Genomic DNA, 26,045 nt, shown 5'->3' on the forward strand with positions numbered 1-26,045 from the left:
CAATAGTACGTAATTAATAGATGTGCTCACATGGGACTGCTGAGGCTCCATCGTGTTTTTCGCTTTTATACATATCTAGATAATTGTTGTACATCTAACAACAATGGTTGGCGGCTATGCGTAATATTTCATCATTAACCTCACCTGTGTTTAAAAGTGATTTTCTGTTGTTGTTACTGTTGGGCTGTACATAATATTATGTTATTAACCGATTACCAGGCGTAGTGATTCACTTTTGCTTACTTTTCGTGGAATCCTTTCAAGTTGTGACAAATTTGAGTGGTCATGTGCATTCCCACTATAAAATGCAGTAGATTCGTGTTTTGTGTTTAAACTAAGTCCGAAGCAGAAACCAATTTTGAATTTGGCTGTTTGAAAAGAAGAAGAAGAAGAATAAGAAGAAGCCTATTAAGTTGAAGAAGAAGAGGAAGAGTGATGAAGGTTGACAAAACGGCTATTTTGAATCAGTCAGTTTTGTAGCTCAGCGATGCTGGCCAAAAGTTTGATGAGAATTTTAACCTCTGCTATCGAAGGTGAAGGAGGTTATGTTTTTACCCCTTTCTGTCTGTCTGTGTGCAGGATCTCTCAAAAAGTTGTGGACGGATCCGGATGAAATTTTTGTGGACAGGTTCGGTGTGTGGCAAGGACGAACTGATTAGATGTTGGTGAAGATCCGGATCTGGATCCGACTACTAGAATGTTTTAAGCGATTCTACACCATCGAGAGATAGGGCCAAAAACGATATATAGGTCGATAGCTGTAGTATTGGAAGTTCCATGAATGTTGATAAATGCATTACAATAACATGCTCAACATGTTATTTGTTTTTTTCATTATTAGTTATTTACACGAAAAAAGCAATATGTGGTATTGGGAGTTGCATGATTATTAATGTATGCATGATGAGCCAGAACTGATGAGGCGGACCCGAAAATGACGTCAGAGAGCTGTGAGGAGTGAAGGAGGTGAGCGCCGCCATTAAAGGATTGAGCCAAAGGACTTACGTGTTGGCTGATTTTACTACACAATAATATCTCAAAATGTTTTGGACGGTTTCGGACGAAACTTGGTGGACATGTTGCGTGTGTGACTAGGAAGAATTGATTTGATTTTGGTGAAGATCTGGATCTGGATTCGAGAATTATTTAATTTTTTAAGTAATTCTTCACCATTGCTCGGACCAAAAATGATATATACAGTACATATATGTATATATGTATATATATATATATATGTATATATATATATATATATATATATATATATATATATATATATATATATATATATATATATACACACACATCATGATATTTCAAAAGTGTATTGGTCCCGATATGTTTGTATGCGCTTTACTGAGTGCCCTTCTAGTTGGATGTGTAATCCTCCACAGACAACTGGTAGGTACTTTATCGTTTTATAAGTGTGCATCTTGCTGGATTTTTTTATTTGAGGATTTGTGTTGTGTTAAACTTATGATACTTATGTCTGTGCTACCCTCACATGGTGAATCTGGTGACTTCCTGACTAGTTGTACATTTGATTATGTGTAAAAACTTCTCAACGAGCTTTAATATACAAAGCACAGTTTAAAAATAATGAATCAACATCACCTGACTATTCCATCATTGGCTCATGAAAGGATAATGCTCTCTTTCACAGATATGCCTTTGCTGGAAAGCTTTGTTGAAGCAGCAGAGGAGATTTACTCTGCAAAGCCAGAAAATTTTGTGGGAGACAAGAAAGTTGACATCAAAAGAGTAAATGATTGGGTAAAAGAGAAAACGGACAACATGCTGAAGAACTTTCTTTCTGATCTATCAGATAATGTGGATATGTTGTTGCTTAGTGCCATCTATTTCAAAGGTAGGCCTATAAACATAAACAGAGCATGTATTAACAAAACAAAAAAAACTGAGAGAATTGCAATATACATGAGTTTATCACTTTAATTTTTTTGCAACTTGAGTGAGTCATCTAAAATGCCTAAAATATCTTGTTTAAGATAAAGTTGTCCAAAATATCTCGCACGTGTGGGATCCTGATGGGTTGTGAAAAGCATTAGAAGTAAATAATATAGAGAAATGCAATATGTTTTTCTTTTTTGTTATCTTGCTGTATATCCAAAAGCGATTCTGTGTGCATTTTTCTTGTATTAAGTTATTTCAAATTTACAACACATTTCAATTGTATACTTTAGCGGGAAACATTGTGTAAACAAAAGAAACATTATCCATCCCTTTATGTTGTTAATGCTCCAAATGCAAGCATGACTCATTGCAGGTCAGTGGATGAAATCATTTCCCAGCCATTCCACGAGAAAAGAAACGTTTTACTTAAGTAAACACACACACACAGAAGTGGAAATGATGGTTGGATTAAAGATGAAAATCAAGATGGCTGTTTATGAACATTTGAACTGTGAGGTACAGCACCTTTATTTTGAATGTCTCCCTATCTTTTGCTGTTTCAAATTTCCTCGTGGTTTTCACATGTTACAGGACCATAATTATCAGGGTATTGTTGGAGGTTTACATTGTACATGTGAGTACAAGCAGCATGATGGCATCTACAACAAAATGTCATTTATCATCACGTTTCTTATGAATTTGTTTTACTCGAGTGAAGTTGCCAATATTGTGCTTTATATATACAAGAAAGTTTGCAACTTGTGTTCAACAGCCAATGTTCTGCTGGAAGATTTGTCTGGTGAAACATTGCCGAGGGTCTTGTTCATGCCAACTTTTGCTTGCTGAAAAGTATGCTTCCTGGCCATGATTAGTCCTGGGGCAAATTTGCAATTTTAAAATTTTGCTGCACCCTAAGTCAATATTATATTTCATCATTTTTTTCCATTTATTTGGTCTATGAAATCTAGATTGAGCAACAGTACACCTCCCAGAAAGCATACAAACCACCTTAACAAGGCCATTATATGCACCAACCAATCAAATTGAAAACAAAAAGTGTGGTTTTCTATTATTCACATTTTGTTTTACATTTAATTCCGATTCAGGTCAATGATTGTTTTCCTAGTGTTGTAGAAATTGTCTAATGACAGTCATACAGCCTGAAGAACAAGCATTTCCATCAACAAAATTAAGAAAAATCAAAATTGTTGAAATTTTTCTGCAAGCTTGTCATTCTTTATGAACAATAATTCCTCACATGCTTTCAGCAAAAATCCATTTATGCAACGTTATTTCCACTACCCTTGTAGTTTCATATACACCAATATTTAGTTACATACTATGATTTTTAAGAAGAGTATTACAGTCCACAATACCCCTCCCCCTACCTCAGTTTCCATGTAATTTTCCCAAAACTGTATGCCATTTATTGTCCATGCTTTGTGATAAGACAAATGGGATCAAAAGCAAGCATTAGGCAACAAATGAAAATATACCAAATATTGCTTGTGGACATTGTGCACCTTGTGTCATATAGCAATACAGTGGTGAAAGTGTGGTATCGTTTATTTCAAATGACCACTTCAGTTGTATTTAGTCATCATCAGAATAGTCTTCAGATTCGAGAGGATCAAATGCTGACTCCTCTTCAGAGCCTTTTGTGTTCTGGCACACATCAAGGTTGCACTTAGTTGCACCTGTGCAGTGGAGATTGTTTTGTCTGCATGTACATCTCCCATCGGCACACTTCTGGCATTAGCAGCTAATGCACTCCAGAACAGACCTCTGAGTTGGGGAGACATCCATCCAATTTATGTTGATTTGCATGCCAGTCACTTTCCAACCATTACAGTGAGGACAGGGTACGCGTTTGGATACCATGTCCAAGAAGCAGCCTGGAAGTTGATACGAAGGAGATGATTTACGGCTGCATTCTGACAAGGTGACAGTTTGCATGGATCCGTGGTCTGTGCAACAAACATCTCATACTTGAGTTCACTGACACTTGACTGCTTCTTCTTTCCATACAATGTGCAGATTGCAGCTTCTCTGGCTACTAGCAGTGCTGGGCTTACAACAAAGGATTGTCCAGATGTCCATCATGGTTCTTCTGAATGTTGCAATCTCCTTAATAAGTATAAATCCAGGTATGTTAGTTATCCTTACCAACAAATGCGCTGGTTCAATCATACCCCGAGAAGACATGGAATCCAGTGAGTGCTGCGAATACTTCTTGGCCAAGTTTTTTTTTTCCCCGATGGCTGTCAGATCAATATTCCATGTATGATTCTGTGTACCAGTGCGAAAGATCAGCTGAGCTTGAATTCTTTCACTGGCATAAATAGCGACGACCTCTGCCGCATTGCTGTCGGGGGATTTGATAACAACTGATTGAAAGCCGTATTTAGATGCCTGAAGAAGCATCCTAGTATCTGCTTCTTCATGGGTACATCTCAATTCACTATACTCTGATTTTAGGACATCTGTCATGTGTTCATTGGCCTTTAGGCTTTAACATATGTCTCCTGCAGTGACAAATAACGTGTGGTTCTTCAGGTGATCTACATATTGTCATCCGGAAGACGATTCTAACAAGAACTGAGTTAGTTCATGCTTGAATGTTGAACTGCTAAGAGACTTGTTGAACTGCCTGTTTACCATCTGCGCTCCAGAATGGATCTTGATTTCAAGGACACCTGAGGCAGCATCAGTCCTCTGATATCACTTTACACCTTTGATTGATACTTCAGGATAGGTATCTATGACCCAGCCATTTCTGCCATCTGGTATACATCTTATCAGAGTGTCAAATATCTGGGTGGCTAAGTGAAAGTAAATGGGAATGTCTGCAGATTTCAGCATATGCAGGACAGCCATGGCATCAAATATCTCTCCAACATTCTGAGAATCCAGTCCATACAAGTGCTGAAAAGTGTGGGGGCCAGTACACATCACTGACGAACTCCACTAACACCTGGAAATAAGTCAGAGATGGTAACACCACATCTCACAGCACTATCAGTACCAGAGTATAATTCAGACATCATATTGATCAGTTTTGGTGGCACCCCACGAAGACCAAGAATCCTCCAGAGGGCATCCCAATTCAATGAATCGAATGTTCTGCAGAGATCAATATCAGCTGCAAGCAGCCCTTGCACAACCTTCTGGGCTCTCATCTGCGTTCGGTGAGGACATGAAGAGCAAGGATACGGTCAATCGTTGACCTCTTTTGTATAAAGCCGGACTGCTCTGGATGCTGGTGCTCAAACAGATTGTGGTGAACCCTATCAAGACTTATCTGAGCAAAGATCTTGCCCGGCACTGAGAGCAGCGTCACCCCTCGATAGTTGTTGCAGTCCTGGTGATTGCCCTTCTCTTTTCAGAGAGGGACAACAAAGCCCCTCTTCCAGTCAGTTGGCATGATGCCTGTGTTACAGGCAGAGCACAGAACTGCATGCAATGACATGAGTACAGCATTTCTATCAGCCTTGAGAAGAACAGCATTGAATTCCACAGATCCTAGGAGCTTTACTCCATTTCAACGGGTTCACCGAAGCCTGTGTTTCCACAAATGAAGGTGGATCACAGTTGATTGGAGCGTCACCAATAGAGATAGTAACACCCCTGACATCAAACTCAACAGCTGGTGGATCAGCCTGGTACATCCGCTTAAAGTATCCGGCCAAGCAGGCCTTCACTTTGGACTCCTCTGTGAAGAGTCCACCAACCTCCACTCGAACTGCAGTACACCTCGGGATGGGCTTGGAGGAATGAAATGCACAAATTCCCCTGTTAACAGGATGAAAATCACTTGACCACAGGTGATGCTCTTCCCCCTCACAAATTCCTCACACATAGGCCTCCTTGTCCACCCTCAGTGCATGTCCAGTTTTATGCCTCAACCCCCTGAACAGCTCAGCTCTGCCATGAAAGCTTGGCCATGTGACTGGTCAATGGTATCCAGTGTCCCTTGAGAGACAAAATTTTCTTCTCCCTTCGGTGAGTTCTAAGACATCCACTGGCAACATCAAGGACTGTGGTCTTGAAGGCACTCCACAATTCTTCAGGATTCTGCAAAGTACCCAGACCCCCAAAATCCCAACTCAGCCTGTTCATTAACTCCTCAGCTACCCTCTCATCTTTGATCTTGCCAACATCCAGCCGAGGCTGGGATGGTACGATTCTCCAAGATTTAAGCTGAAACTTTAGAGTTGCTACCACAAGCTTGTAGTCAGTATTGAGGAACTGAGCACTCCGGTAGACCCTGCAGTTCTGGATCATCCACCACCGACAGTGTGGCAAAGGAGATTGAGCATCTCCTTTGCCACACCACCAGCATTGGAATACCAAGTCCAGCGATGAGCCTGTGGGTGCTGAAACCAGGAACCGGCCACGCTAAGTCCATGACTTCTTACAAAGTCAAGGGTGTTAGTGCTATTCTGTTTCATAGTTCCAGACCCATGCGGACCAACACGTGTCTCATAACCATCCCTATCAGTTCCTGCCGATGCATTGAAATCCCCCAAGACGAGAAGAGTATCTCGCTTGGGGCACTGATCAACCACAGACTCGAGCATGGCATAGGATGCGTCCTTCATGGTGAGATCACTTGCCTCAGTCGGCGCATATTCAGAGACCAGAGAAATCACAACCAAAGAGTGATGAATCCTTAGTCTTGTAATAGTAGTATTGACCAGTATTACCTTAATTATCATTGGAGTCAGCTTATTGGACACAGCTCCAGCAACTCCTTGGGCGTGGTAACTATCAGTGACCAGACCAATAGTAGGTATAAACAGCCACCATGATCTCGCCACAATACAGTCTTCGAACCTCAGAGAGTGCTGTAATGCTGATGTTCAAACGCTTGAGCTCAGATGATAACATTCACAGGTGATCATCCTCTCTTATGGATGGGACATTGCAGGCACCCACCCAAAGGGACTGCCTCAGGTTAAGCCAAGTTGACCACCATCATGTGGATGACACCTCAGCACCACCCTGACACACACACTACCCCAATCTGACCCTGGTATGTTACCCTGTGTTTTAACTCCTGTCATCAAAGAGTGGGGTCCCCGAAGGCTTTCCCCCAATCCCGTCATCCAGTGAGCTGCCCTGCGAAGGGCAGCTGCACAGGAGGTACTCCCACGGAGTGGGTTTTCAGTTTTCTTTGCGTTTTTCTTGTGTTTTGCGAAGTGAAGGGTTTTACGGTGGCCTGAGTGCAAATCCTGCTACCAACCTTCTAAAAAAGAGTAACCCAACAGCAGGAGGACGTCCTCAGACACAGTTGGGCACTAGATATGGATGGTCATTGGCTCACAAGGAACTCTTCCACACTTTGACAAGGCTTGTTTTTGATCCTCCTGGGTATGCATATCCATACACCCTCCTCACCAGGAAACCTGGTGGGGGAGACGGTTTAGTCGCCGACAACCCGACCATGAAACAGGTTCGTACAGGTTTACATGGTGGCTGTAGCATGTCACAGATCTAACCTGGCCTGACCTGACAATAATCAGACCAGGTCACTTTCACCTGATCACACAAGTCACAGATCTAATCTTGGTAAGGCTGGCCCACATTTGGGTTTTCCTACAGATGAAAATGTTTTCAATTGAAGCTGTGGTAGGCTTGAGGAAATCTTTCTTGCCAACAATGTCAATTTGGTCATTAGCAAACTTCTTTCATGATTCAATCCCTCTGGCATGTGCATTCAAGAGATCAACCTTCACCTCATCAGGTGCTACTATACAAGATGCCAAATTATATCATTGTTAATTAGTTTTGAACGCCATGATCCAGTTACCAACACAGACTTCTGCATTGAACGGACTTATCATCATCCTGCGTGCGCTTTCGTCCTGCATCTTTGCGTGCATGATCGCGTTGAGTGATCTTCAAGCCTTACAGTTCCTCAAATCAGCGTGTGTATTCAGCATGATCTGTATGCAATATTATCCACTTGAAAACTGCGCCAGGATACAATCTCATTCCAATGATACCGCCGCTTGTCTTCGTATCTCTGTTGATGGTAACTTTGATAGTTTGATACTGTGGGATGCAGCCAAACTTGTGACCTTTATATCGCTGAACAGCAAAGTCCCCATTGATCAGGTGGTCATGAGTGACGAGGTGTGTGTTGGGTAATCAGCGCATCTGAACAATATACACTGGTAGATACCGAGCATAGTTTGCCCTGTCTTAAGCACAGAACAATGCAAGGTGCTCCAAAAGACACTCTAAATATAGATTGCAGTTGACCTATGTGTAGATCTGACAAACTGCAGGATGAGGCCAACTATGTTTGGATATAATGTCCAAAACGCATCATTCAGACCAATTTACTCGCAGGCCCACTGTGTCTGCATGATCTGGAACTCTTGTGATTGCAACACCGCATAGATTGCCGTTTCACTGATTTCTGATTGTAGGCTCAGCACATGGGCAGTGAGGAGACCTAGATTGATGGGGCTCTCTTGTCATTTATTCCAGTCCAGAAAGGCATCCCTCCTCAACCATTCCATGGTGTACAGATGAGCTTTCCTTGTCGGAATGGCGTACCTGGTGAAAGAGAGTGGAAATATGCACTGGAGAAAAATAAAAATAAGTCAAAATTCCATTTTTTTTTGGTATTCCAAGTCAAAGCTCATGTAATTGCTAATACACAGAACATATAACAAGGCAAGAGACAAGATGGTTGGGAGAGGAAAGTACAAAATGGTGGGGAGCAGAGATAATAGGACATCTATGGAAGGGAGAGGGATGGGGTGGACTACACAGGGTAAACATGATGGTACTACAGGGACTTTTCAGGAAGGAAAACGGAATTTTGAGGAGGTGGGTTTGCGGTGGATTAACGGGGGCAGAAAAGATCAATATTTTGGATGGGGGAAGATATGAGATGGTGATGAACAGTTGTTTTGAAGACCTAGGTCCTAGAGGGAGGAGTGGGATTGAAGAGAGTGTGGGAGTTTGTTTCAGAGGTGGAAAAAAGGGGGAATGAACGAGTGAAGGTGAGCAGTGATTCTTGATTTTGGCATTTTCACCAGAAGGGGGTTTTTGGCAGACCTTGAGCACCCTGAGGACCAATCGTGGGGACAAATCACAGACAGACAGGGGGGGGGGGTTGAGGCCAGAGAGGAGACTGTAGAAGACAGAAAGAACACTGACCTGCCTCCAGTGAGAGAGTGACGGACACAAAGACTTAGTTTCATCACGGGAGATACCAATGATCCTAAAAGCCTTGGTTGCCATAGCATGAAGCCGAGTTAGGTGTGAGGCAGGAGCACGACCCGAGGGGACAGCAGCACTCCATCAGGCTGCGGATGAAAGCTTTGTAAATAGTTTGGAGCTCAGGTGTGCCAAAGACGGACTTTTCATGATTTAGGATGCCCAGTCGGCGACTGGCTTTGGAGGCCAACTTGGAGATGTGGCTTTCCTCGGAAAGATCATGGCAGATAGTGAGGACCAAAAGCTTGAATTAAGGGACTTCTTCCTTCCTTCCATATAAGTGCTGCTTCAGTATGATGAAGACTACCGCACTGCGGTTGTGTGTACGCATGGAACAGCGCTGATACAACCATTATACCAGTACACTGGTACTCATTTCCCTGACTTCGAAAGGAAGACAGGCTGAGTCAACCCCACCTGGTGTTAATTCAGTGACCAACGGTACTCAAACTCACGACCCTAAGATCTCAAGCCAGCCACCACAACCACCAAGTCAACAACAGGCTTTTAAGGGGATTGTTGAGAATGTAGATGGGGGGGGGAGGGGGCTTCCAGATGGTCCTTTCGGAGAGACATAGTGAGAGTGCGAGATTTGTCAGGGTTGAATGACAGGTTCCATGTGTTAGATCAGCTTGTGATTTTATCCAGATCTGCAGAGAGTGAAGAAACTGCTGTTTGCTGATCAGAGGGATTTTAGGTGGTACAGCAGAGGGTGGAGTCATTAGTAACGAGGTAAAGTGGATTTTCCAGAGAATGGGAGGGAATATTGATAAAAACCAGGAAAAGCACAGGGCCCAGAACACTGCCTTGAGGAATTCCAGCCTGGAAAGGAAGAGTAGATGAGAGGGAGAGCTATTAAGATCCACGTATTGACTGCGACAGGAGAAGAAGCCCGTGAGCCATGAATGGAGATTGCCTTGGATACCATAAGAAGAGAGTTTGGTGAGCAGTGTGGGATGCCAGACCATATCGAAAACTCGTGATATGTCTATGGACATGGCTCTGATCTCTTGTTTGGCATTTAGGACCTCCATCCATTGTTGGGAAAGCAGAAGCAGCATGTCCGGGGGAGAGCGACCTGGTCTGAATCCAAATTGATGGTCGGAAATTAAGCGATTGGAGAAGATGAAATATTTGATGTCACAAGCGATGATGGATTCGATGATCTTGCTTATGTTGGGAGCATGCTGATTGGTCTGTAGTTTGCTGATTTCCAAGCAGATGTCAGATTTGATGTGGAAATTCAAATTAAAAATTATAAATACAGATTAAAACAACAACGTTGAAGATACAACATTAGGGGACATGCACAGCACATTTCAAATGTTATTATAAACTAATTGTGATGACAATATGATGTCCTGGGCTTAAAAGCCAAATGCTACATCCACCTATCTGTGACACACCATATGGTTTCCATGCTACAGTTGAGGTCTTTTAGACAAATTTTGAAAGGGGTACCTGTTGTTAAATTTTAATCTTCGACATTAAAAAGGCACAAAAATATCATCAACCATAATATTGACTAGGAGTGCAGCAAACTTTGGATTCAAGAACTTTATGAGAATTGGCCCCAGGTCTGTGTTGTGTTAATTCTTCGTCTTTCTTTTAGTCAAAAACATATAATATAATAATATTGTTACGGCTCGGGGTTCGAGGATCGCCACGAGGGGAAGCACTCGAGTTTCTCCCGTAATCCCAGTCCTGAGCCCGCCGACCACAGACAACTCCACGGTCCAACAGGCTGTAGTTCTTACACAGCCGTAGCCACTTGACTGAGATGATCCTCTTCTCTACGCTTCAATGTTTCCGCGATACCTTTCTACTGGCACGGCAACCCAACTTGATGCCACGTCCTCAGCGCCACACCTGATTATCTTCTGCCAAGCTAAACAGATAGATGCAGCACCGGCTAACAGAAAAAATCATGTGGCGCACAACTTCCGTCTAAAAATGCTTGTACACTGTGTCAGACCAATGTAGGAAGGGACAACCAAGACAAATTTGAAATAACAACCAACAATTATTTATTACACACACAAGCAAGCAATCATTTAAAAGAAGTATCTACAGACAAGAAAGCAAAAGGCACACAAGAGCAGATTTATCTTTCTTATACAATCTTATTTACACAAAAGACTTGGCCATCATTCAATCCGGGGAGAAGAAGAAGAAGACAAGAAGAACTTGAGAAGAAAAGAAAAGTATGGTCGACTTTCTCCCTCACTTCACACAGCCCAACGGGGCTGTGCCAGTCTAAATATACTGTAGAATGGGGGGGGGGGGGAAGGATGGGGAAAATTGGCAATGGAGTGGCGATGGGACGTGCAGCTGCATTTCTGAGGTGTCCATACCCAGTAGGCAAGTCCTCTCTGGCATGCCAGCTGCAAGCAACTCCATTTCTGCTGGACCTTAGTGTCCAGACGCTTTCCATGAACCAAGCTGCATTCTGAGCTTTCCCCCTTCTCTCCTCAAGAGCACCATGGGCTCCCTCCCTCTCTTCACACACACACACACACACACACACACACACACACACACACACACACACACACACACACACACACACACACACACACACACACACACACACACACACACACACACACACACACACACACTGCACACACCTCTACTGCTTGCCAGACAAGCTTTTTAGCATCCCTGTCCATCTCCTACCTCAGATTCTTCCTCCTCTCTAGATCTCGCTTCCTACGTCTCGGCTTGTGCGAGTCTCCTTCCCATTGGTGTGCATTCGATGTGGTGGGTCCATGACGCAGCCCATAGAAAATCCCACGTCATTCTGTGTTGATCGCCACGAGTGCCCCCAACCCCTCCCCTTGCACGTAGGATGTGGAATTGCCCGCAGCCCCTTGCGCACAGACTCTCCCCGTACAGTGCTCCACTGTATCATGTGAGAGGTGCCGCACAACAGGCCATGAATATCAAGCGTCATGCTTTGTGCCATGATCGTGTGAAATAAGAATGCGTGGATAGCGTTGGAAAGGAGAGGGATGCAGATGGACCAAGGGACGAAGGAGGGACCATTGATTTGAGGTTTGGTGAAGGGGATCATTTGGGGGTTGTTGAAAGGAGTGGGGTGCGTGGGTGTGAAAATCGACGGATTGGGTTGAAGGAGGAAAGATTAAAAGTCGCAGAGGGTTTTAATGGACTGATGGGGTATTGAAAGTAAGATTGAGAGTAGCAGAGCATTTGGATCAGACCGAAGGGGTGAAGGAGGAAAGATTGAAAGGAGCAATGGTGGGGGAGAGGGGAGGGAAGATATCACACTGGAAAAACACCAACTAACCTCAACACATGACACCTGAAAACCCCTTAGATAAGGGGCCAAGGTCTATCGACACATAGACTAAATAAATAACTAATCCTTGGGTCTCCTATGTGTCCATGTATGCTCTCCCCTGGGTTATGTTTCCAAAGCCATAACAATATTTTTAGTAATTATGACGATGTAACCAAGCTTCTGTGCTTTCGAACAACATTTTGTCCTTTGCAGATCCATTGTGTTTTCTTCTTTTTTTCGATTTCAATATTGTTGGCATTTAGGATTCTTGTGGTTAGGATTCTTGGTCTGAGTATAAAGTGTGAAGTCATCTCAATGAGTGTAGTCATTTTCTGGGATGAAGGTGAAATGTCACACCAACTGGCAGTGGAAGCTCTCGACTGAACACTGAAGGACATTCTTAAGACAACCGACCTCATGGGCTAGATTGTGTTGGTATTGTCAGGAGATTTCTGTCAAGCTCTTCCTATTGTGTGTCAATGAGAAAGCCAACAAGATTGATGCTTAACGAGCGCGAGGGGTTGGTGACAAGATTTGGAAGCAAACACAGAATTGCGGCATTCAGCCTTCTCACGAGCGGAGTTGGCTGTGGTGCCATTTGAGAAGAGGGAAAGGATGGAAGGGGAGCATTCACCAGACTTAACAAGGTGCCATCAGGTTTTTGAGGAGGGAGACGAGTTTGAAAATTCATTCTCGAGATTGGACAGATGTTGTTTTCTGGCTCTTCTGAGAGTAGACACACTTGTTGCGGACTCTTTGGAATGCACTGAGATTGCCGTTGGTCAGATTAGCTTTCCAGGAAGAGATGGAAAGTTGCTTCAGAGCAATTGCCTCACCACATGATTCAGTGTACCATTCGTCGGAAGAGGGGTAGGATAATATAATTGAAGATGAGATGGGATGAATCTGTGCACAAGAGAAAGAGCAGTCATCTGGAAGAATTCTCAGGCCGAGTTAATATCAGGGTCAGTAGATATGGTAGACCAGTCCTGAAGAGAGATGGCTGCTTGCAGTCGCTGCCAATCTGCTTGAGTGAAATGCCAGATTTGCCGGTGTTGAGGCAGCTCTCTGATAATCTCAGAGAGATGTTGACTTTCACAAGCATATGACCAGATGAACCAATTGGAGCAGTGGAAGAGCAAGAGCAGGAGACATTTTCAGGAAAGTTAGTCATCTTCATGTCCAGAAGGGGACGATTTGCCATTGGGAAAAATCCACATTGGGAAGTTCACAGATTGAGTCAGTCCCATGGAGTCACAGAAGTCCTTTGCTGAACTGTCATGGCTGGTGAAAGAGGTACCGATACCCAGCCAAGGTGCATGGTGACAAACAAAATTGCCACATACGAGGAAGAGAGTGTTGGGATGAGTGGTTCAAAGTTTGTCCATGTTGTCTGGGAGAGATGTAGATGGAGTCATCACTGTTAGGAGAATGGTGCAACACACAGATTAACAACAGGTAGTAGCGGAGGGGAAGTTGCAGCCAGAGATATTCCTGAGGGTTGGGGGTGAAAGATCAGTACAAGGGCAGTGATAAATTATAGATGTAAAGTGCAACTCTGCTTCCGGGGCAAGGGTTCAGGCTTATCAAATTGGAGGGGACAATAACTTGGGAGAGACACAAAGGAGTCGAGGATATCCTTTGGGAGGCATCTAGGTCTAAGCAGGGACGTCCTGTTCTTATTGATGCCCTTGAATTGAAAAAAACTGCAGAGGAGTAAGAAGAAGCAAGGAAGAAGAATAAGAGAAATGCATGCTATTGATATGAAATGCAGGAATTAATGGTCCTGTTCTCCAATAGATAAAACTTGGTTTTCATGGCCAACTCAACCTTACAGAGGTAGGTTTAACTCAGAATCCAGATATTTTAACATTACCCCATAAAAAAGACGAAGAGTTAATCGATAAGTATTTTTTGTTGTTGTTGTCCATGTAGGAAACGTTTTGGCAAGCAAAGCTCATTTGTTGTGGAGAGAAACAAAGAGTGTTCAGCATGGAGAATCTGTTGGGCCTCACATTGTCTGCCAAATATGGGTTGCATTTGTAAAAGCAGACAATCTGTTTCTGACATGGATATTTAATGTTTGGCCTATCTCTGTTTGGCATTTTCGCATTTAGCTTATAGTCAATGGATACATACACAAACAAGTCAGAAAATATTACTATTACAAATATGATGCTACTCCTACTATTATGTACTACTACTACTTATGTATTATGACTCCTACAGCTACGAACACTACTTTAACAGTCCAATTATTCCAAATGTCTTCTGGGGTTGGCTGGGGAAAGATTTAGGCCCAGACCTTTATTGAACTAGCTGACTCCGTCTGACGTTTGACTGAAGGGTTCCAGTGAAGAGAGCCAGGCAGGTTGTGGGTGATAACTGTCCTACTCTTCGCAACAGACACTATGAGATATTTAACAATCACCAAGTCGTACGAGTAGGTGGGAACCCCAGCATCATGTCCAGCTGAAGGATGGCTCAAGTTTTTGACACACTCTACCTGCAAAGCACCAAACAGATGGTTTATAACTGGGCAGATAATCAAACCCAGAGTAGATACCTCAATTAAGGTAAGTGTGGTCGCTCTGTACCATCCAGTCAGACCACAAACACCTACTCCAGGCATTTATGTATTTAATATATGATGTAACTAGCAAATACAACCCGTCACTTCGCTGATGGCTATATTAATGGGGGGAAGAGGGAGAGGGGGGCAGGGGGAAGAGGGAGAGGGGGGAAGAGGGAGAGGAGTGAGGGGAAGGATAGAGGATGGAGGGATGGACAGAGAAGGAAGGCAGGGGAGGTTGAGAGGTAGAGGGGTCGGAGAGAGAGGGAGACTGGTTGCAGAGAGAGGAGGCGGGGGTCTGAGCGAGTGGGAGTGGAGGTCAGAGAGAGAGGGATACGGGTGGATGAGAGAGGGATAGGGGTGGGATGGTGGAGAAAGGGAGAGGGGTCAGAGAAGGAGGGAGAGGAGTCGGAGGGAGAGGGGGTCAGAGGGAGAGGGGTCGGAGAGAGTGGGAGAGGGGGTCGGAGGGAGTGGGAGAGGGGTTGGAGAGGGTGGGAGAGGGGGTCAGAGAGAGAGGGAGAGGGGGTCAGCAAGGGAGAGGGGGTCAGAGAGAGAGAGGGGGTCAGAGAGAGAGAGAAGGAGAGGGGATCGGAGAGAGAGGGAGAAGGGGTCGGAGAGAGAGGGAGTTGGAGATAGGGAGAGAGGGGAAGAGGGATCGGAGAGAGGAGGCAGGGGTCAGAGAGAGGAGGGGAGGGATCGGAGAGAGGGGCAGAGGGGTTGGAAAGAGAGGGAGATGGGAGGGACGATGGAGAGAGGGAGGTGGGATGGTGGAGAGAGGGGGGTGATGGTGGAGAGAGGGAGGTGATGGTGGAGAGAGGGAGGTGGGGTTAGGGAGAGGAGGAGAGAGGGAGAGGGGGCCGGGGGGAGAGGGAGAGGGGGTCGGAGAGAGTGGGAGAAGGGTCAGAGAGAGAGGGAGAGGGGTTGAAGAAGAGGGAGGGTTAGGGGTGGACCAGAGAGGGATAGGGGTAGAAGAGAGGGAGGGAGGGGGGATGGTGGAGAGAGGAAAAGGGGGTCAGGGAGTGAGAGAGGGGTCGGAGAGAGGGGAAGAGGGGTCAGAGAGGGGAATAGGGGTCGGAGAGAGGGGAATAGGGGTCGGAGAGAGGGGAATAGGGGTCGGAGAGAGGGGAAGAGGGGTCAGAGAGAGGGGAAGAGGGGTCGGCGAGAGGGGAAGAGGGATCAGAGAAAGGGGGCAGGGTTCGGAGGGATAGGGGTGGAGGAGAGAGAGGGAGAGGGGTGGAGGAGAGAGGGGGGAGAGGGATGGAGGAGAGAGAGGGGAGAGAAGTGGAGGAGAGGGATTGGGATGGAAGAGAGAGAGAGGAATAGGGGTGGAAGAGAGAGGAATAGGGGTGGAAGAGAGAGGAATAGGGGTGGAAGAGAGAGAGAGAGAGGAATATAAGTGGAAGAGAGAGAGAGAGAGAGAGAGAGATAGAGATAGAGATAGAGATAGAGATAGAGATAGAGATAGAGATAGAGATAGAGATAGAGATAGAGATAGAGATAGAGATAGAGATAGAGATAGAGATAGAGATAGAGATAGAGATAGAGATAGAGATAGAGATAGAGATAGAGATAGAGATAGAGATAGAGATAGAGATAGAGATAGAGATAGAGATAGAGATAGGAGGGGAGTGGGGAGAGAGGGAAGGGGAGAGTTGAGGAAGGAGAGTGGGAGATTCTGGCAGATGTGATGCCTGGGTTAACGTCCATCTGAGAGAAGGCACACACACTGATGAATCACCCTGCCTGTAAAACAATGGGATGACAATTTATAAGTGTTCGGGATTCAAATCCAGGCGAGACAGCTTCGAGCGAGCCTGCATACCTCTCGGCTATCCTGGCCATGATCTGGTGATTCATTGCTTTATAAAAATTGAATTGATCTGAGCAGCAGTTCCACCTGCTAAAAATATATATATATATATATATATATATATATATATATATATATATATATATATATATATATATATTCCTTTAATTTGTCCAATTTGCAAATTGTTTGACAGCTCTTCTTCTCCTCAACCTGTGGATTGGTGTATGGTGGTGGAGTGGGTGTGGCAGGAGAATATCATGAGGGGAGGGGAAGGGAAAGCAGTGTGAGGGGAGGGAAGGGAAGGCAGCATGAGAGGAAGGGAGGGAAAGGCAGTGTGAGGGAAAAGGAGGGGAAGGCAGCACGTGAGGGGAAGGGAGTGAAAGGCAGTGTGATGGGGGAAGGCAGCATGAGGGGTGGGAAGGCAGCATGAGGGAAAGGGAGGGGAAGTCAGCATATGAGGGGAAGGGAGTGAAAGGCAGCGTGTGAGGGTGGGGAAGGCAGTGCGAGGTAGTGGGGAAGGCAGCGTTAGGGGAAGGGAAGGCAGCATGAGGGGAAGGGAAGGCAGCATGAGGGGAGGAGAGGGGAAGGCAACCGTGATAAAATGCACCCAAACAGTAACATTTTCTTTTTAACCACTGGGTTCTATATAAAATTGGGCAGGAGCATTGAAAAACCCTTGCTGACTAGCTGCTAAATTCAAAACTAAACCATCAGTCATTACTAGTCCCCTTAACAGAGAGAGGACAGGTGTGGGAGAGAGGTGGAGAGGTGTGGGAGGGAGGGGTGGAGGTGTGAGAGGGAGAGGTGAGAGAGAGAGGGAGAAGGGTGTGGGAGAGAATGGGAGAGGGGTGTGAGAGAGGGATAGAGTGGGGGGATGGAGAGTGGTGGGAGAGAGCGAGAAGGGGGAGAAATGGGAGGGGAAAGAGATGGGATGGGGAGAGGGGGGTGGGAGAGTAAGGAAGGGAAGAGAGGGCGGCAGATGTGATGTCCAGTTTAACAGCACACACATTGATGAATCACCCTGCCTGTGAAACACCGGAATGAAAGTTTATTGCTTGATCAGGATTTGAACCCAGGCTAGACATCTTAGATCGAGCATGCGTACCTCTCGGCTCTCCTGCTGTGATGCTACCGAAACGTTTAATTATCATGGTTTTTTTATTGTATTTATCTATGCCAAAATGACGGGTTGTATAGTGAAAGAAGATCATACAAAAGGGTAAACATGCTGTTTAATAAAATTGTGCATTTTCAGCAAGCTAGCCATCGCCCGATACAGCACAGTACAATGCAGGGCCAATGCAGGCAAGTGGCCCCTGAACAATGGTTAAGAAGATCGATATACAGTATTCAGTAAATGCGATTATTATCGAGTGCTTGCCAAGTCGCTTAAGTTCTCAAACGAAATGGTTGATAAGGAACGGTTGGCTTGGCAAGTGATTAGCGACGATCCATCATATTAAACACATACCTCCCGGAGATGCCTGAGATATCAAACTATGTCTGAATTAGACAAATGAACATGTTTCTAGCAGTCGGAACTACTGCTATGTTCAATTCTAGAGCTTAAATTTTGTAATTCGGCTTAGCTTAAGAGATTATCAAGGTTATGGCATGTGCAGAAATGAAATAAAACCACAAACACTGGTGTCTCCAGGCGCTTGTAAATATTGCAATGTATCCAGCGATTCATAGGTATGATGATCAGGCATTTGATGATACGAGTGAAGAAAGTGAAAGAAAAAAAAAACGTTATCGTTAAAAAATCGTTGCAGCCTGTTCTAACTCAAGGCATTGTTGAGCAGGCCAAGCAAAATGGTGAATTAAGACCCCTGCAAGGTAACAGTCGATGTGCCTCCAGGGAGAGCGAGGTGGCCGAGAATGCACTTGATGAAGGAAACAATTAAATACGATTGTTAATTATCTTCAAAGGGGCTGTTTTGATTAAACCAAATGCCCAATTTTTACTCTTGCATCCCGGGAGTTCCCTTAGTATGCATGCAAAGTTTCAGGCTGCGAGGTTTCATGGTCTTGGAGTGATGGAGGAGACACGCACACTGACTGACTGACGCACACTGACTGACTGACGCACACTGACATTCATGAGTATACAGTGGATGCTCTTCCAGGTAGCTCAACAAACATGGCCAGTTCATACAAGGCTAGGGCATTATCTCCATGCTAATGACTGCCAAATTGCTGGAAATACACGTTTGGAGATGCACCCCCTACCCCACAATTTATTACCACTACAATGCTGTAGAACCAACTATATTTAAAACTACAGTGTAAGTTTCGACTTCTTTTAAAACTAGTTGTACACCTTTCCTTCCCAATTCCATATCCATGGAATGCCTGACGTCATTGCCAGACGCTGAAGGAAGGGAGTGCTCAGTTTTTACTCCGTTTGTTTGTTTTTGTGTTTGTTTGTTTTCTTGTTTGTCTGGGCGATATCTCAGCCATCCTTTGAGCTAGGAAGCTGAAATTTGGGGAAAAAAGTGAAGATGTGCTTTCACAAAAACAGTATTTTTGATTATTTGATTAATCAATTAATTACTTGATTGTTATCGATTTATTAATTACTTATTTATTTTATTTCTTATCCTGGCAATATCTCAGGCATATTTTGAGCTCGGAAGCTGATATTTGGACATGACAGTGACCAAGTGATTTGGCTATAAAGGGTATTTTTGATTTATGGATTAATTAATTAATCGGTTAATTCTTCATTTTTTCGATTAATTACTTAATTTTCAAAAAGTTACAGATTCAGCTGAAACATTGGTGGTTTACATATGCTATTAGCCAATTAATTAAGAAAAAAAATTTTGATTATTACTTATTTATTTTAATTATGCAATTAATCAATCTATCAATAATTGTACACCTCTCCCTCCCAATTCCATCTCCATCTGTTACAAGGCGGCATCGCCAGACACCGAAGGTGCCCCGGCGATGTCGCGTGCTGAAGGATTTGTTATATATTTATTTGGCACGGGGGGTTTTTGGTGTACTTTGTACCGGTACTTGTTTTCTATTCTGGGTACCTCTACATATCTGATTGTGTGGGCTACAATGTCAAGTGGCACATGGATTTTGCTCCCTCAACACTGAAGCAGTTTATATTTCAGAAAAGTATTGAGCAATGCATTAACTTGTTTTCTGTCTCTCTCCCTCCCCCTCCCCCACCTCGTGTGTGTGTGTGTGTGTGTGTGTGTGTGTGTGTGTGTGTGTGTGTGTGTGTGTGTGTGTGTGTGTGTGTGTGTGTGTGTGTGTGTCTCTTTTTTTTTCTCTCTCTCTTTCTCTCTTTTCCTGTCTATTTTAAGATTGGGGTTATTCCCTTTTCTGGTGGTATCGATTTTGTGGTATTCCTTCCAAAGATACCAGACACCAATCTCACATTAATAGAAAGTTCACTCAGCAGTTCATTCTTTCAAGATTTGGACCATAAGCTGGAAGAAAAGATTGCAAACATCTTTGTTCCCAAGTTCAAAATCGAATCAGAGCAAGATTTAATGCCAGTGCTGGATAATCTTGGTAAGTTTCGTTCCCACATTTTTCGACTTCTTTCTCGAGGCTCTGCACTCCTTTAACCTTGATAACTCCATTCTCATTACCCTTTTCTCAGTCAGGTACCATTCCTGTTCTTAGCAAATGTAATGAGTATTGCTATGCTGCAACATCAGTGCTCGAAGAAAGAGAAACTGATTTTTCAAGATGATGGTCCTGTTCCATCGCTTTATATTACCACAGTTACTCTCAAAATGAATAGGTAGTTCAGGTAGATGCAGGATTTTAAAGGGGGTTGGGGGGTGATGGTTATCCACATGAAAAAGTAAAATGTCAAAAATATACAGTCAGAACCACAGGTGCATACAGTAGTGGTAAATTAATGCCTCTGGTTATAATTCCTGGAGTAAGAAAATGTGAAAATATATTTTAAATTGAGGTTTAATTGTTAAATTACTCTATAATAATGTACTTTCTTCCAAGAGAAAGGGAGGGATTCAGAATCCCGAGAACTCCCCCTTGCCCTCCCCAAACTATCCACAATCCATTGCCAAACTAGAGAGTTCATAGAACACAATCAATACAGCAAGTGCTTGCTTAATTCAAAGCAATACAGTAAGTCAACACTTAACACCATCCCGGTTAACATTGTTTTGCTATTAAGTCGCTGATCTATTTGAGAATAAACTCGTTTCAAGTTGTTCACCATTCCATTATAAAATCGTTTTACATCTAATTTAGTACCAAACTAATGGTTTTCCTGGTTTTAATAAAGCTACAGTATAAACCATACTGTACTGTTGTATAAGTCCACTCAGAGTATGTAGAGTATTGGCCTTATATACACCGAGCTGTGCATCGATAGCATCGGTCGTTGTGTCATCCTCTCCGATCTCAGGTGCTTGACGAGTAGTGATCCACCGAACGAGCAGTCATATGTTTGTATGTTAAATTGATGGAAACATCCTCAAGTGCATTGATAGCTTTGAGCCGTGGAGACTCCAAGCTTAGACACCTTTTGTTGTAATTTAAAACGTCTCCATTTCTGCTTTCTGGCTAATTTGTATTTTCATTCTATACATTTATTTTAATGCATAATATACATATTCATACAATTTTATATGGTTATTATTCTTTCTATATATGCATATATTTGTAAGTTTGTTTTATTAATGTAAACTTGACAAATATCATTCTTCAGAATGCTTTGTCCAGAGTTTTAAGTTCTCAATAAACCAAAATGATAGATTTATTGACCTATCAAGTGTTTTACATGATGGAATGTTGTTTTTTCATTTCATTTTGGTTTATTAAAGAAAGCATCCTTGATAAAGACTGTCAGAAGACTGATAGATGCAAGGTTAACATCAGAACAGCAAGAAGAATCATGTTCATAACAAATCTAAAAGTACCAAGATCACAAGCTAAATAAAAAAACAATCAAACAAATATTATACATGTAATTGATATGTACATCTACACAACAAAATTAAGCATTTTAGTCAAAAAAGAATTGTCGAGTATTTATACTTTTGAGTCTTACACTGAGGAATGTCAAGATGTTGAGCATTTCTGAGCACAGATGTCACGGTCCACCCGTGACTGATGCACAGATTTGAAGGAAGAATGCCACGGTGACAATTAGTCTTTTGAAGACCAAATCCAAAATGCAAGAGAAGCTCATTCCTGTGTTCACTCAACAATTGTCGGCGATATCAAAATGACTAAGTTGTTGCGCATCGGACTGAATAGATGGGTACATTATAAAACGAAGTGCACGCTTCTGGAGTCGATCATTGTCATCACTCTGAGTCCTTGTGATGCCAGAACCCCACAGGGCACACTGAACTCCAGCAAGTGACAGATGAACACTGTATATTTCAACAAGATCAAGGGCACTCACACCAAATTTCTTCAAAGTACAAAGAACGTTGAGTCATCTTGCATCATGAGATACCATCTGCTGGTCCTGACTATTCCACTTCAGATCTGATTGGATTATAACACCAAGGAGAGTGAACGATTGAACTCACTGCAGAGGGATGTTATCAATGACAATGTTTAATTGGTGTGGAACATTCTGAAGGAAAGATATTTGCATGATCTTACATTTCTCTGGCTTCGGTCTTACCTCATGAAGGCAACACCAATCACCAAGTACATCAACATGGGCTTGCATCAAACTTTATTGAGTTCTGTGCAGCACTTCGACCATGCTCAAGTCCTCCACATATTTCCAATGCTATTCTGTTGTTCTGTTGTTACAGCTGCATTATTCACCAAAACATGGAACAAAATTGGTCCTAGTTGCATCCCTTGTGGAACTCCGCATGAGAGACTCAATGGGTTCGATGTCTGACCTTGATAACAAACCACTTGGGAATGATCAAAAAGGAAACTACACAATGGTGGTATAATGGAAGCATCAACCCCAAGCTGAATGAGCTTTTCAATGGAGTGGTCTCCATAACCACCTTGGAGTGGTTGACGAGGTCTAACGCCTTAGTAAAGTCAACAGTGCAAATGTTTTCATAATGACCTCGTTGGTCAACATTTCGATGTATTACATCTAACATGTGGACTAAATAGTGGTTGATGGAGCTTCCTTTCATGTTTCCATACTGTGCAGGATCAATGTGAGGTTTAAAATCGACCATCAGCCAGTCAGCAAGAAAGATTTCAAACACCCTAGCTAAACCAAATGTAATTGAGATGGGGCGAAGCTGATCAAATCCAATAACACGAGAAGTCTGAGGAATCGTACATACTGAGGCACACTTCCATTTAGCAGGGAAGTAACCATTCTGCAAGCATGAGTTAAATTTCTTTGTAACAGGGCCTGAGATTTCCAGTGCAAACTCTTTTAAAAGACAAATAGGTACATCACTGGGATCTGGTACCTTGGATGCGTTAAGACATCAATGACGAAAGTAAACCTCGTGCTGATGGATTGTCGCTGGAGGCGCAGATGCTGGAAGATAAGCCGTAAGAGTTGCTGGATCCAGCGGAGGTAACGGAGTAGAGATGCGTGAAAAATGCATGTTAAGATCATTGGCTAGTTGACGAGGAGATTCTTCAAACAAAAGCAAGATTGTAGGACTGCTTCTTCATTCCGGTCAATAATCGAATCTGTCTGTGCCATTTTCCAGGCTCTGATCTTTTATGGTGTTCAAATTTGTTCTGAAAGTAACCTGACTTAACTTTTTTGATATTATGCTGGATTTTATGTGTTGTTTATGCTTATGGTATCGATCAAAATCACCACGATCATGTGCAGTGCCCCGTTGTACTATTAAACGGTGAAGATTATCATTGAACCATGGTTTGTCCCAAGGTTTCCGCTTAATCACGATCTCATGAAAGCATCATTTGTATTGCATCATAAGGGTACTATGTAGAATTTCTACCATTTCATCAGGAATATCAGTAGAGTTCAAATCAGCCCAATTATACTCTGTAATCCATTGTCCAAAATTTCGGATAGATGATTAAAGAAACGGTCTTAGTTTAGACTTTGTGGATTTCAGAGGTTGAAATGAATCATGCTTTTGGGCGCAAAACAACACTGTGACCACAAGATTCAATTGGAGCACATATTACTGGTTCAGCATAAAGTTCTTGAAAGTTTGTTAAAATGTTAATAAGTACTCCATTTACTCGTGTTGATGTTAAAACTGTGTAAACACAGCATATTGTTGAATAACATCGGTTATGGAGATCATTAAAATCCCCAATAACAAGTACTACCGTCTCCTCCGTTGAGTTAATAAGGTCATCGACCTCAATGATGTGATCTGTTACCATCTGATGGTAGGGAGATCATGGCGGAACATAGACAACACATGCGTAGAGATTCCTCATCAGACGCATGGCAGATGATGATATCAGTTTAACCCAAAGCATTTCAAAATGTGTTTGGAGAAGATAGTGGAACACTTGTCAGGAGTTTATATCATCTCTCGCATAAAGTGCAACTCCTCCTCCCATTCGGCCATCATGGTCAGAGCAGTAGAGAGTAAATGCTGGTAAGCCAAAACATGTGGATGGCTTGGCTGGAGTAAACCTAGTTTCGGATACTGCTACGAGAAATTCGGTTGATACATTTTCCAATTGCCACTTATGAGGTGTTTTACATGCTTTCGATGGCCTTGACCTTTAATTAATTATGACCAGATTTTATACACATATACTGCACATACATACAAATAAGCGGTGTAAGTTACAATCTGAGATGTTGAAAAATTCCTGAGGTTTGGCAAGAATAAAATCACAAAAATATCCAACTTGATTATAATGGAGTGAAATTGTTCTCATGGACACCATGTTCTCTTTACCACGTAGGACTTTTCTCTATGCCACGTGGGACTTTTCTCTTTACCACATGGGGATTTTCTCTTTACCACATGGGGCTTTCTCTATACCACGAGGCTTTCTCTATACCATGTGGGGCTTTTCTCCTTACCATGTGGGGCTTTTCTCTTTACCTCGTGTGGCTTTTCTCTTTACCTCGTGTGGCTTTTCTCTTTGCCACATGGGGCTTTTGCCTTTGCTACCTGGGATTTTCTCTTTGCGACATGGGGCTTTTCTGTTTGACATGTGGGGCTTTTCTGTTTGCTATATGGGACTTTTCTCTTTGCCACTTGTGGTTTTTTGATCCCATGTAGGACTTTTTCGATGCCACTAACCAAGATGAGCAGATTCTGGAAAAAAGTAACATTGAATTAATTCTATTTTGCACCGTCTTAGCTTGGCAGTGAGTTGGTTTACCAATGGGGTGCCTTTTGATTATGACTGGTGAACCTCAAGTGTTATTGCAGAAGGCCTTCGGACAGAAGGTCCAACAAGATCTCCAGGGTCTTCGGGGACTAAGGGTTCTACTGGAGTCTATCAGGTCTTCAAGGTCTTAAGGTCCAAGTGGTATTGTGGGTTTTTGGGGTCTGAAAGGTCCTAGGGGTCTTACAGGTTGTGAAGGGTCTCAGGAGTCTTAGGGGCACAAGGGTTGGCGGGTTATGAGGGGTCTTGGGGGTTTAATGGGGTCTTAAAAGCTCTTTGGGTCTTAAAGGATCAATGGGGTCTTAAAGGTCAACTTATGGTTATAAAGGGTCTAAATGGTCTTAAATATTATCGGTCTTTGGGGCCTAAAGGATCTTCGGATATAAAGGGTTGAAGTAGTGTTCAGGGTCTTCAGTCTTGGGGATCTTGCTGGTCTTTAGGTTCTGAAAGGGTCTAACGGCTCTGATTGGTCTTCTGGGTCTTAAAAGTGTCCAGGTTCTGAAGGGACTAAGGGGTCTAAAGGGTATAAAGGTTTTAAGCGTATAGAGGGTCTTAAAAGGTCCAAAGGGTATAAATTTTTTAAATGGTTTAAAGAGGTCTAAGGAGTGCAAAAGGTGTAAGGGCTTTAAAGGTCAACATTTCAAAGGTCAACAATTACAATAAGTAATTAATAGACATACTCATGGTCCTACTCCTGCTCAAACTGTATGTAATTAACAGACATACTCATAAGGGTTGACCAAGATTTCACCTCGATGATTGTTCACCGTCCACCTGTGTTTTTCAGTTTTCTATACAATTTATATATAGATATCAAGTGAATCGGTGGAAAATTGACGATTTATATGATATTCACCTTTGACCTTTTGACTTATTAACCTCAAAATACTATACGCTTCAAGCTTGTCACTTCCTATAACAGGTGG

General features: G+C 43.1%; 1 protein-coding gene across 3 annotated transcripts in view; it reads left to right on the forward strand.

Annotated features, from left to right (window-relative positions):
- The window catches only part of LOC147032880 (pigment epithelium-derived factor-like), a 59,451-nt gene that overhangs the window by 29,608 nt on the left and 3,798 nt on the right, over positions 1 to 26,045 (forward strand). For all 3 annotated transcript variants that reach the window (XM_085870841.1, XM_085870839.1, XM_085870838.1), the window contains 3 exons: positions 1,664 to 1,867; positions 2,285 to 2,427; positions 20,163 to 20,373. In XM_085870841.1, the coding sequence (XP_085726967.1) occupies positions 1,664 to 1,867; positions 2,285 to 2,427; positions 20,163 to 20,373 (558 nt within the window). The remainder of the gene's footprint in view (positions 1 to 1,663; positions 1,868 to 2,284; positions 2,428 to 20,162; positions 20,374 to 26,045) is intronic.

The sequence above is a fragment of the Eptatretus burgeri genome, chromosome 2, assembly GCF_056783735.1.
Source record: "Eptatretus burgeri isolate ZD-2024b chromosome 2, Ebu_testis_v1, whole genome shotgun sequence".
Taxonomy (NCBI): Eukaryota; Metazoa; Chordata; class Myxini; order Myxiniformes; family Myxinidae; genus Eptatretus; species Eptatretus burgeri.